Below are 12,922 nucleotides of genomic sequence, written 5' to 3'. Positions count from 1 at the left end.
TGGGTGGAGGGATACAGAGCACCCAGTGTATGGGTTGGGGGGTGGGAAGATGCATAGCACCCCACACAATCAAATGAAAAAGAATCTAACACATGAAGAAATGGCAGACCGATAAATAGTGACACATTTTTAAAGTGCTTATACGCAAATGCTAGAAGTCTAAATAATAAAACGGGTGAGCTAGAGTGCCTAGTTTTAAAGGAGGATATTGATATAATAGGCATCACGGAAACTTGGTGGAATGAAGACAATCAATGGGACACAAGTCATACCAAGGTACAACAGGACAGAACAGGTCGTGCTGGTGGGGGAGTGGCTGTATACGAGAAAGAAAATGTAGAATCAAATGAAGGAAAAGTCTTAAATGAGCCAAAATGTTCCATAGAATCTCTATGAATAGTAATTCCGTGCTCCAATAATAAGAATATAGCAGTAGGGATATATTATTGACCACCTGATTAGGACTGTGATAGTGACTATGAAATAGTAAGGGAGATTAGAGAGACTATCAAAATAAAAAACTCAATAATAGGGGGGGATTTTAATTATCCCCATGTTGACACGTCACCTCAAGACGGGATGCAGAGAAAAAATTTCTTGATACCTTAAATGACTGCTTCTTGGAGCAGCTGGTTCTGGAACCCAAAAGGGGAGAGGCAATTCTTGATTTAGTCCTAAGTGGAGCACAGGATCTGGTTCAAGAGTTAAATATAACTGGACCACTTGGAAATAGCGACCATAATGAAATAAAATTTAACATCCCTGTGGTGGGAAAAACACCTCAGCAGCTTAACATTGTGGCATTTCATTTCAGAAAGGGGAACTACACAAAAACAAGGAAGTTAAACAGAAATTTAAAGGTACAGTGACAAAAGTCAAATGTCTGCAAGCTGCGTGGAAACTTTTCAAAGACTCCATAATAGAGGCCCATCGGAAATGTATACCCCAAATTAAAAAACACAGGAAGAGAACCAAAAAAGTGCCACCGTGGCTTAACAACCAAGTAAAAGAAGCAGTGAGAGAGAAAAAGACCTTTTAAAAAGTGGAAGTCAAATCCTAGTGAGGAAAATAAAAAGGAGCATATACTCTGTCAAATTAAGTGTAAAAAAAAAAAAAGAAGAATAGCCAAAAAGGGGTTTGAAGACCAGCTAACCAAAAACTCAAAAAGTAATAGCAAAATGTTTTTTAAGTACATCAGAAACAGGAAGCCGGCTAAACAACCAGTGGGACTTTTGGGCGATTGTGATGCTAACGGAGCACTCAAAGATAAAGTCATTGCAGAGAAGCTAAATTAATTCTTTGCTTTAGTCTTTACAGCTGAGGATATTGGGGAGGTTCCCAAACTTGAGCCATTCTTTTTAGGTGATAAATCTGAGGAATTGTCCCAGATTGAGGTATCATTAGAGCAGCTTTTGGAACAAATTGATAAACGTAACAGTAACAAGTCGCTGGGACCAGATGGCATTCACCCAAGAGTTCTGAAAGAACTCAAATGGGAAATTTCGGAACTATTAACCTTTAAATCAGCTTCCGTACCTAATGACTGGAAGTTCGCTAACGTGACGCCAATATTTAAAAAGGGTTCTAGAGGTGATCCTGGCATTTACAGACCGGTAAGTCTAATGTCAGTACTGGGCAAATTAGTTGAAACTAAGATTAAAATTGTCAGACACATAGATAAACATAATTGGTTGGGGGAAGTCAACATGGTTTCTGTAAAAGGAAATCATGCCTTACTAATCTACTAGAGTTCTTTGAGAGGGTCAACAAACGTATGGACAAGGGGGATCCAGCGGATATAGTGTACTTAGATTTCCAGAAAGCCTTTGACAAGTTCCTTCACCAAAGGCTCTTAAATAAAGTAAATTATCATGGGATGAGAGGGAAGGTCCTTTCATGGACTGATAACTGGTTAAAACACAGGAAACAAAGGGTAGGGAATAAATTATAAGTTTTCCAAGTGGAGAAAGGGAACAAGTGGGGTCCCCCAAGGGTCTGTCTTGGGACCAATCCTATTCAATTTATTTATAAAGGATCTAGAGAAAGGGGTAAGTAGTGAGGTAGCCAAATTTGTAGATGATACCAAACTGCTCAAAATAGTTAAGACCAAAGCAGACTGTGGAGAGCTTCAAAAAGATCTCTCCAAACTACGTGACTGGGCAACAAAATGGCAAATGAAATTTAATGTTGATAAATGTAAAGTAATGAACATTGGAAAAAGTAATCTTAACTATACATACACTGTGATGGGGACTAGTTTAACTACAGCTAGTCAAGAGGGAGATCTTGGAATCATAGGGTGTGTCTAGACTACATGGCTCCGCCAACGGAGCCATGTAGATGAGTTTACAAGACATAGCAAAATGAAGCGGCGATTTAAATAATCGTGCTTGGTTTACATCAAAATGGCCGCCGCGCTGTGCTGACGATCAGCTGATTCGGCACAGCAGGGCAGTCTAGATGCGCCACAGTCGACAAGGGAAGCCTATGTCGACCGCTCCGGTAAACCTAATTTCATGAGGCAGTCTAGACACACCCATAGTGGATAGTTCTCTGAAAACATCCACTCAGTGTGCAGCGGCAGTCAAAAAAGCAAACAGAATGTTAGGAATCATTAAAAAAGGGATAAAGAATAAAACAGAAAATATCTTATTTCTTCTATATAAAACCATGGTACACCCACATCTTGAGTACCGTCTACAGATGTAGTTGCCTCATCTCAAAAGATATCTTGGAATTGCAAAGGGTTTAGAAAAGGGCAACAAAAATAATTAGGGGTTTGGAACGGGTCCCGTATGAAGAGAGATTAAAAAGACTTGGACTTTTCAACTTAGGAAAGAGGAGACTAAGGGAGGATATGGTAGAGATCTATAAAATCATGACCGGTGTGGAAAAAATGAATAAGGAAAAGTTGTTTACTTATTCCCACAATATAAGAACTAGGGGTCACCAAATGGAATTCATAGGCAGCAGATTTAAAACAAACAAAAGGAAGTTTTTCTTCACTCAGGGCACAGTCAACCTGTGGAACTCCTTGCCAGAGGATGTGATGATGGCTAGGATTTTAACAGGGTTCAAAAAAGAGCTAGCTAGATTCATGGAGGTTAGGTCCATCAGTAGCTATTAGCCAGGATGGGTAGGAATGGTGTCCCTAGGCTCTCTTTCTCTGGAGGTGGGTGACCGGGAAGGGATCATGTGAGGATTACCTGTTGTGTTCCCTCCCTCTGGGGCATCTGCTATTGGCCACTGTTGGCAGGCAGAAAACTGGGTTGGGTGGACCGTTGGCCTGACCGAGTATGGCCGCTCTTCTATTCTTATGGGTTGGGAGGCTGGGAGGATGCATAGCACCCTGTGTATGTGGTACAGAAATGAGGGGGAGACAGAGAGATGCAGGGAACCTGTGTTTGCCCTTCTTGGCACAGGGCTGCAGAAAAAGTCTCAAAGCGGCGACCTGAGAGGGGCCCTGCCATGCCCTGGCCGTAGGCAGCTTGTCCCGGTCGTTTTGCCCCCCAGGCCGTGAGGTTGGCCTACAGTGACCCAGGCCTTGTGCCGGGATGCAGGCTGGCGTCTGGCCGTGAGGTGGAATGTGGCGTGACTCGGGCTAGGTGCCATTGCTCACAATGTCGGGGGTGCTGGTGCCTCCCATGCTGGGGGGGCCCCGCTGCTGCTCCGAGACTGGCATTCAGCCTGGCATCGCCTGTGGCTGGCTGCGTTCGGCGCCTGTCCTGGTGTCTCTGACCCCAGAGAGGCCAGCAGGGGCCCCCTGACAACAGTGTGCACCCAGCCCGTCCTCTCAGCCCCAGGTTGGCTGGAGAGACTAGCACCGGGTGCCCGGGGTTGCCTGCAGAGTGCTGGTGCACGTGCTGCAAAGAGAGGGGTGCGGTGGGTGGCAGAACCTAGCCGGGCTGCGAGGGAAGAGAGGGGACGGCCATGCCCTGAGCTGCAGCAGCTCCAGCCTGTGGGGCTCCCGTGACGTCTGCTGGGGCAGGGAGCCATCCTTTCCTGGCTGCTCCAGCCAAAGGAAGCCACCTGCTGGGTGTCCCTCCACCCTCCACTCATGCTCCCGGTCCAGCAGGCCGGTGCGCTCTCCTCCCTATCTCTCCTCTGCTACCGCGTCCCAGCCAGAAACCTGCCGGGGGTTCCCTCCCTGGCTGTATCTCTGGCCTCTGGCTGTATATACACCCTCCCTGCCAGAGCCTGCACCAGGCCCTGCTGCCGGCTGTTCAGTGAGCGAGGGGTTCAGAGGAGCCCCAGACTCTGTGTTGTACTGACAGGGTACGCAGGATCGGGCGTGATTTGGGACAGTCAGACCTAGTGCCCTGGGGTAGCTGGCTGGGGGGCGGAGTTTAGCTTGGCAGCTCCTTGAGGCCAGGACTCGCCTTTTCATTTCCTCTTTACAGTTCCCTATAAGGGGGGCGGGTGGCTCTAGTTTGCTGCAGGAGGTAGAAGCGGAGACAGGGGTGCAAGCTGCCGGCATGACACCCTCAGGAGCTAGCGTGCTACCCACAGCAGCGTCGCATGGGCAGTGACAAGAGTGGGGAGGGCTTAGCCACCCCACATACCAACCTGCCCAGGCCCCAGGGGGATGTACGGAGGGCGGTTAGCCCTTGCCACCGCTCGCTACTTCCTGTGCTGCAATAACAGTTGCCACACTATTTTTAGCACGTCAGCTCGATGTAAACTAGCCCCGAATCAGTCTCCGTGCTCTGGGAATCCCACCCCCAGCTCCCAGGGCAGTTTCAGCTGAGTCAGGACTCTGTTCCCAGCATTGGTTTGCTGTCTGGCCTTGGGCAAGCCACGTCGTCGCTTTGTGCCTCGGTTTCCCCATCTTCAAAAGGAGCTTGTTATGGCAAACCCCTGTCAGGGCTGGCCAACATGTACATGGGGCTGCCTCCGCATGGGGGGCGGGGCTGACAGTCCTTCCAGCGGGGCGGTTCCGTGCTGCTCGGGGCTCGTGAGGTGCAGTCCCTGAATGTCAGCGAAGTTCTCTGGGCTGTTGCACAAGGACATGGTATTATTGTTATTCAGTCTGGCAGCTCCCGGGGCGAGCATGCTCGGCTGTCTGCCTTGTGTTCATCTTTCCGCCATGGGGAACAGCATCTTGGGAGAAAGCGGGCCAAGCGGAACCAACCGTAAACACGCTGCGGCCTGCAGGAGGGACGTAGGGGGTTGGGGTGCATGAGGTGGGGGGGCGTATAATAGTCCCCTCCCCCAGAGGCAAATCCGTCCTCAGCACATTTGCTGCTCAAAGTCCTACCATACCTTTGCCAAAACCGGCTCCTGCCTTGAGTGCATGTGCCCGTGCAGGGAGACAGCTGAGAGCGTGAGGTGCTGGGCCTTTGAGGGCCTGTGGGGGCATGCACAGGAGGGTCTATGCAGGGCTGGGGGGCTGCTTGCTCTATAGGGACCTGGACAGAGCTGTTCCCCCTGCAGCGTGAGGTGGCTCCTGGTTCCCTGCACGCTCCTCTCAGCTGCAGCTGGGGCGCGTGTTCCTTGGATCTAATCCCAAACGCCGAGTGTCATGGCCAGCCCGATAACGAGGGTTTAATCTCTAATCCCTGGCTCCTTCCCCACTGCAGGACTCTGAGCTCAACAGCTCCTCTAGGGAACTTGCTGACTTTTGCATGCTCTGCCCAGGGCTTGTTTCCGGCCATCTGCCCCTGAGCATAACTCTGGGCCTCCCGGGGGCAGCATGGGGAACAAGCATCAGCTGCGCAGCCTCCGGAGGGCTCCAGGCTGGCCTTGAGATGGCCTGTCAGCTTGCAGGAGGGCTGTCCAGTGAGGACCGTCCGATTCAGAAAAATTGCTGCCGGAATGTAGGCCTTTTATGATCCCTGATTGGCCTGTCCACACAATAGGCCTGTCCTCTAAGCCAATCAGACTGCACCTGATCAATAACAAACAGGCTAGAGAGCATCCTATAGGAGTTATTAAGGGTGGAATGTAATCAGGGAGGGGACAATCTGCGTCATGGAGGGGTAGTGGAGAAGGGATTTGCCTCTTATGTCTACACTAGCCCCCTAGTTCGAACTAGGGAAGCTAATGAGGGCAACCGAAATTGCAAATGAAGCGCGGGATTTAAATATCCCGCGCTTCATTAGCATGTTCCCAGGCGGTCGCCATTTCTGGAAATTGACTAGCCCGGAATAATTGCCCACGTCTACACGCGGCAGTGAAACGGGAGTTCGAAGTCAAGCCCTTCATTCGAATTAGCTGTTAAACCTCATTCCAGGAGGAATAACAGCTCATTCGAGTTAGGGCTTTACTTCGAACTCCCATTGCACCGCCGCAGTTATTCCAGGCTAGTCAATTTCCAAAAATGGCGACCGCCCGGGAACATGCTAACGAAGTGCAGGATATTTAAATCCCGCGCTTCATTTGCAATTTCGGTCGCCCTCATTAGCTCCCTCGTTCGAACTGGGGGGCTAGTGTAGACATGCCCTCTGTTATCTCCCGCCCTCCCCTCGCCCCATGCATCCTAATCCCACACCTCCTACTTCCCTCCTGCAGGCAGCAGGGTGTTTGCGGATGATCCGCATGGTGCGCTTTCTCCCAAGAGGCTATTTTCCGTGGCAGAAAGATGAACATTACTATCAGCTAGTAATTGTGTCTTAAATACTCTTACTTGTTTTTTTTTTTAATGGGTATCTCCACATCTTGCAAAATTAAAATTCTCCCTCCCTGCCCCATAACTTCCCTGACTCCTCTGTGCTGTGCCCTGCCTTGACCCTAGCATCCCCACCTCCCTCCTTTGCGCTCTGCCTGCATTTCCCTGCTGCCTTGTTGTTGGCCTTTGGGAGGCAGCATGGTGGAGTGGAGGGAGCAGGGGACTGGTATCAGGTCGTGTGTGTCTCCAGAATGGGGGCTGTCGTTCCCCCTCACATCCTTGTGCCTTCTTCCCTACCTGTGAAAGGGACTGTGACCCCCAACCACACACATACCCCACCAGCAGCTGTGTGGGTTACTCAGCATTGAGGGCTGAGGCCTGGCGCACACAGGTGCAGCGGGTGGCTGTAGGGGGTGGACAGAGCTCAGGGCTCTGTGCACAGTCCCTGCCGCCCCAGCTGTCACACGGCAGTGCCTGCCATCCCCGGAGAATGCCCGGGTGCATCGCTGCACGGTGACATCAGTGGTTGCCATGGCGAATGTCTGCCTGTCTCTTGCCATCCCAGCTTTAATCCGGGCAAAGAGAAGCCTATTTCTTGTGGTCCCTCAATGACAAGCAAAGCCCCAGGGACCTGCTGACTCCAGGGCAGCAACAGGAAAGAGCCTGGGGGGATGCACGGCTGTAGAGAAGAGGGGGACTGGATGGTGCAGTGCAGCTGTTAACGCCGGGGCGTGTGTCTTTACATGGGAGGTTGCATGTGGAGTGGCTGCCAAGCCCCTTCCGAGTGTGCCACGCCCCAGATGTGTTCAGTGTAAGAAGCTTTAATGCTCTGCCAGGTGGGGCCAAGGCGGCGCTCACCAATCAGTAGATCAGGACTGGTTTGTTCAAGAGGCTATCAAGAGCTGCCCCTCCCTATGGGGAACCTCCTGCCCTTGCCTCCCCATCGGGAGCCTCTGCGTTGGTGCAGGGCAGGGGAGGGAGAGGAAGGGGTGCTGAGGTCAAGATGCCCCCTCCCACTCTGTATCCTTCCTCCACAGAGCAGAGAGGGGGCACAGCGGGGCTTGGGATGGAGGGAGTTGGCTGGCTGCTTTTGGGAGTGGTGCAGGGCCAAAGCAGAGGTGAGCCTGCCTTTGCCCCACTGAGCCACCTGAGATAAGCAGTGTCCAGCTGGTGCCCACATCCTGAAACCCCGCCCCAGGCATGAACCTCCTCCTGCACCCCAAGTCCCTGCCCTAGTCTCGAGCACCCCTGCATCCAAACACCCTCCCAGAGCTTGCACCTAGAACCTCCTGGAGCACCCCAACGGCCTGCCCCACGCTCAGCTCACAGCCCTTCTCGCACTCCAAATCCCTTACTCCAAGACCAGAGCCTCACCCCAAGCCTCTGCCCCAGCCTGGTGAAAGTGAATGAGGATGGGCAAGAGAGGGAGGATGGCGTGAGCAGGGGCAAGGCCTCAGAGAAGGGGTGGGAGAGAGGTGGGGCTAGGGGATTTATATTTGAGGTAGATCTTGGATTGCACTTACAGTCAAACAGTGAGCTTGGTCCTGCCTTGAGGGCGGGGGGCTGGACTCGATGACCTCTCGAGGTCCCTTCCAGTCCTATGATTCTATGATTCTATGATCTCCTGCTCTAAAAGATTGGAGACCACTAAGGTGAGTCCCAATAAGGCGTGTTACACACAGCGCCACCTGGTAGCCGCACAGTGTAATCATTTAGCATCACCGTCCGTTCTACATTTCTACCATTTACCAGGTTTACATTATCGACGCTCAATGCCTTTGAGGCTCAGCAGGGATCAGGCGGTTAAGAGCCTCTGAACTGTGTGGTTTTCTAATTACACCAGCAGAACACATAGCAGCTTGGCCACGAGCCTGTACGTTGGTTGCCACAGCGGGCTGTGGTGGGTTGGGAATCCTTATGTCATCTCTTCTGCCTCCGCCATCCGTAGTGTTTGCTCTGTTGATTGTTCTTTCAGAGGAACAAACTGTAGGTGCCGATGGTTTCTGTTCAACTCCCCTCCTGCCAGTGTTGATCGCATAGGGGCGCTGAATTAGGTTTTTGGGTGACAGCTGGAGTTGTCCGTCCTTTTTCTCTATCCAGTTTGGCACAGACTTGATCACCAGTTCTAGACCTGGCAGTTCTCTGCATGATATCTGTTATAAAAGTGTCCATAATCTTGTTTTGCTTTTCTCTTCAATATGGTTTGTCTCTTCCTATATGGATACTTTGGAGAGAGATTGGTTACAGGTTTGATCTGTAGCTCAGAAGAGCAAGAAAAGGCTCTTATTGCTGTAGGATTTTCATGACTGTCTTTATGTCTGTCAATATACATCATGGCTGTGTCTACACTGGCAAGTTATTCCGGAAAATCAGCCGCTTTTCCGGAAAAACTTGCCAGCTGTCTACACTGGCCGCTTGAATTTCTGGAAAAGCACTGACGATCTAATGTAAAATCATCAGTGCTTTTCCGGAAAAACTATGCTGCTCCCATTTGGGCAAAAGTCTTTTTCCGGAAACCTGTTCCAGAAAAGGGCCAGTGTAGACAGCTCAGATTTGTTTTCCGCAAAAAAGCCCCGATCGCGAAAATGACGATCGGGGCTTTTTTGCGGAAAAGAGCGTCTAGATTGGCCACGGACGCTTTTCCGCAAAGAGTGCTTTTCCGGAAAAGCGTCCTGCCAATCTAGAGGCGCTTTTCCGAAAATGCTTTTAACGGAAAACTTTTCCGTTAAAAGCATTTCCGGAAAATCATGCCAGTGTAGATATAGCCCATATGTAGCCAGAACTCTTTCCTAGACATTTCAGTGACTGCTACCAGTGAGGGTAAAGATTGAAAGTTATGCTCTGCTTGCTTCACCGGAACATCAGTTAAAGAAGGTACCTGAATATCATCCATTTCCTTGTGTAGCTCAGTAGCAATTCAAAATCTTGTTTCCAGCCTGTCCCTTCTGAATGTTTGGCACAGCTGAGGTTTTCTTGGGTACTAGAGAGAGACAAGTTAGTGAGATCCTGTGACCATTGTTGCTTTGTTCCCAGACTCTAGTTTACTTTTGACACCATGTCATGCTCCCTTGCTCCAAATGGGCTGGCTACAGAGTCTCTTTCTGGGAGAGAGACACAGCAGAAGAATTTGCTTTAAGAGCCTTTCATGTTCTGCCCAGTGTGGCTGAGAGTAGCTTAAATAAGGTGTAACAAAGCAGACGATGCTGCACTTTAAAGACTAACAAGATGGCATATTAGGTGATGAGCTTTTGTGGGCCAGACCCACTTCCTCAGGTCTGGCCCACGAAAGCTCATCACCTAATAAACCATCTTGTTCGTCCTTAAAGTGCTGCATAGTCCTGTCTTTTGTTTCAGCTACACCAGACTAACATGGCTGCATCTCTATCACTATGAAATAAGGTGTGTTACACACAGCGCCACCTTGAGGTAGAACGGCATCATAAAGTTTAGCGCTCCAATACCATGGCTGGGGGGGTTCCCCGATCTGTGATGGGGGGAAACAGGCTGTGCAGGAAAGAGGTGTGTGGGCGTGCATGCATGTGCATGGATGGCAAAGGTTTATGTGGTGGGGTTGCGCTTATGCGTGGGCGTGTTTGTACACCGGGAGCACATGTGCATATTTCAATGGTCCTGTTGATGGGGTGTGTAGGTGTGTGTCTGGGGGAGCATGTGTCCATATGTGCGGAGGTCCCAGACATTCCAGTAACTCTGTGTAATTTTGTGTCTGTATTTAAGCTGCTCAGAGGAGCTGGGTGATGGGGCAGTGGCTCTGGAGGGGTGTATTTGTTAGCTCACGGCTGGAGAGCGTGGGACACTGTGCAGGTGTGAGATTCAGGGTATTTGGCCTCCAGCTGCTGCCAGAGCAGTGGAAGAGGTGCCAGCCATAGCAGGGGAATGTTCCTTGACTTTAGTGCATGCACCGGCATCCCCGTGTACAATGACACACCCAGAATCTCCCATTTCATGCACCGTGCACGGCCCCCAACACGCACCCTGAGGGGAGTCCACGCCTGCGCCCCTCGGCCTTCGGACGTGCGCACCCAGATCCAGTTACACCCAGCCCGCTGACGTTCCCAGGCAGGCCTCCAAAGAACCGACCTTCGTCCCCTGCCACATGCTAGCAAACAGCGCGAGCAAAAATCTCCCCCAACAAGGGGAAAAGCAAACAGGACTTTCCTTGCTGCCTGCTGGCTGCCCACGCTGGGCAGGTGCCAGACCTCCACACAGAACATCAGGGGATAGGCAGCCTTTCACCCCCAGGGTCTGGAATGCAGCTTTGCCCGCTGCTGGTTCACTTCCCCTCCCACTTGTGTCTGTCTCCCTCCTGCATGCAGGGGTCAGAGATCTTTGCAGGGAAAGATCCGTGCCCCCGTGCTGACCTGCTGGGCAAGAGGGGATATGCCAGGGCTCTGCGCTCCGTTAGATGTTTCTGTTCTGGGGTTTTGACGCTGCACGTGCCGTCCCCACTGGACGCAGCGCACGAGGCAGGGGGCGGATATTCAGCACGACGAGGGTCACTTTAAGGGCAGCGCCTGTGTCGGCGAACCTCTCCAGCACGTACTAGCGGAGACAGGTGCCTGGGAGGGAACACAGCCATGGGCAGCCCAGACACCCGGCCACATGCTGGCCACGGCGCCGTCTGACCCCGAGGAGAGGCGGCCGCCCTGTGACACAGGAGGGGGCCCAGCCAGAGAGTGGGGCCGTGGGATGCTGCAGGAGCCTTTTCCAGCATGGAGCGTGCTCAGTCTTTTCTTGGGCACTCTGCTGGGAGCACGGCGTGTTCAGCCTCCCCCACGAGGCAGCGGCTGGCTCCCCCAGTCGAGGCACGGACCCCTCCATGGGGACCCTCAGCCTCCTCCGCCCGTGGGTTTCAAAGACCGTCGGGCACCTCAGCCAGCAAGGCCCCCAAAGAGAGAACTGTCTCCTCCTGGGGGTGGGATGGGCCATGCTTGGCGCGAGAAATAGAACCCAGGAGTCCTGCCCCTGGGCCTGGGCACTAGCAGCTGGCACTAGCGCTCACGCACGTGGGGTGGCATCATGGGTTGGGAGCTGGAGGAGGCTGAGCCGTGGCCATTTGTCTCCTCCCAGCTAGCAGAGGGAGCAAGGGCAGGGGCAGAGCTGTGCTGGGCTGTGGGGTCCAATGCACGGGCTGTGCACGGTGCCGCCTGACGCGCTCCCTGCTTGAAACCACCCCTGCTCCCGGTGGCCCTGTGGCGGCGGCCGTCACGGAGCTGGCAGGAGCTGCCATGGCACGGCGGGGGGAGCGGCATGCTGACCCCTCTCTTCTCTTCCCTCTGGTTGCAGAAGGAGCTGAGCCTGCCCCGCCGAGGAAGCATGTAAGTACCCGCGGACTGGCCCTGCCTTTCAGGGTGAGCTTTAACCTCCACCTGGCCCAGACCCTCTGGGGTGGATTTCCCCCGGGAGACCGTTCTGGCCTTTCCCGTGTGCCGAGCGGCCCAGCTGGCGTGGCGGGAGAGGGCGCCTTTCGAAGGGGTTCGTTTTGCTTTGCTTAGACCCCTTCCGGGCTGGGCCCTCGCAGTGCGGAGCTCCTGATGCCTCGGTCCCCTGGGGCTCTCCCTGCATCAGAGCCAGGCCGGGTGTCTCGAATTGATTGGTGATGCTTCGCTGTCTCCTTCCGGCGTTTGCTGGCTCCAGCGCAGCCTTTCCATGCCCACTGGCAGCGATGTCTCTGGCCGGTACCGTGTGACACCAACGGCAACGACCCACTCACTCTGCCCCGGGCACTTTGCTCAGAGCCAGGGGAGCTCCGGGGAGTGGAGACAGATCCCCCCCACTGTCATGCCGGCGGGGTCAAACCGAGGATGGGCTGGAGCCTGGGTCTGCGGCAACAGTTCGGTGCAGTGCCAAGACTTCTGCCCAGAAGCGGGGAGCCCTCGGGGCCGGGCCCGTTGCACTGGGAGGGGGTTTGGTTCCTGTTTTCTTCTGATCCATGATGGAAATCCAGGGGAGCCTGGAAGCCAAGCACAGTTGCTTTCCCAGGCTCCACTGCTCTCTCCAGCGCCTGCGGTGCCCAGCTGTGGCTGAGGCACACACGTTAACCCTCTGCCTGCTGATCTCCGTGGAGCTCAGGCTGGGCCGGACGCTCTCAGCAGCACAAGACTGTACCTGGGCCGGGCAGCGCACACAACCTGGGGGAGGTTTACGATGTGCCCAGGGCCTCTTGGGGATGCCAGGGCCTGGTGGAGGGTGATGCCATGGATGTGGTTTGAGTCTGGACCTGTGGGTGACCCCCTAACTCGGCTGGCGGCCGGGGCCCGTTGCTGTGGGGCTGACGGTTGCCCAGACTCCGGGTGA

The 12,922-nt window shown here is 53.1% G+C and overlaps 1 protein-coding gene across 1 annotated transcript in view; it reads left to right on the top strand.

Annotated features, from left to right (window-relative positions):
- The window catches only part of MAST3 (microtubule associated serine/threonine kinase 3), an 87,060-nt gene that overhangs the window by 2,705 nt on the left and 71,433 nt on the right, over window positions 1-12,922 (top strand). The window contains exon 2 of the mRNA XM_075902929.1: window positions 11,912-11,943. Within this exon, the coding sequence (XP_075759044.1) occupies window positions 11,912-11,943 (32 nt within the window). The remainder of the gene's footprint in view (window positions 1-11,911; window positions 11,944-12,922) is intronic.

The sequence above is a fragment of the Pelodiscus sinensis genome, chromosome 19 (assembly GCF_049634645.1).
Source record: "Pelodiscus sinensis isolate JC-2024 chromosome 19, ASM4963464v1, whole genome shotgun sequence".
Classification (NCBI taxonomy): domain Eukaryota; kingdom Metazoa; phylum Chordata; order Testudines; family Trionychidae; genus Pelodiscus; species Pelodiscus sinensis.
Note: the sequence above shows the minus strand (reverse complement) of the source record. Positions and strands in the feature narration are given on the sequence as shown.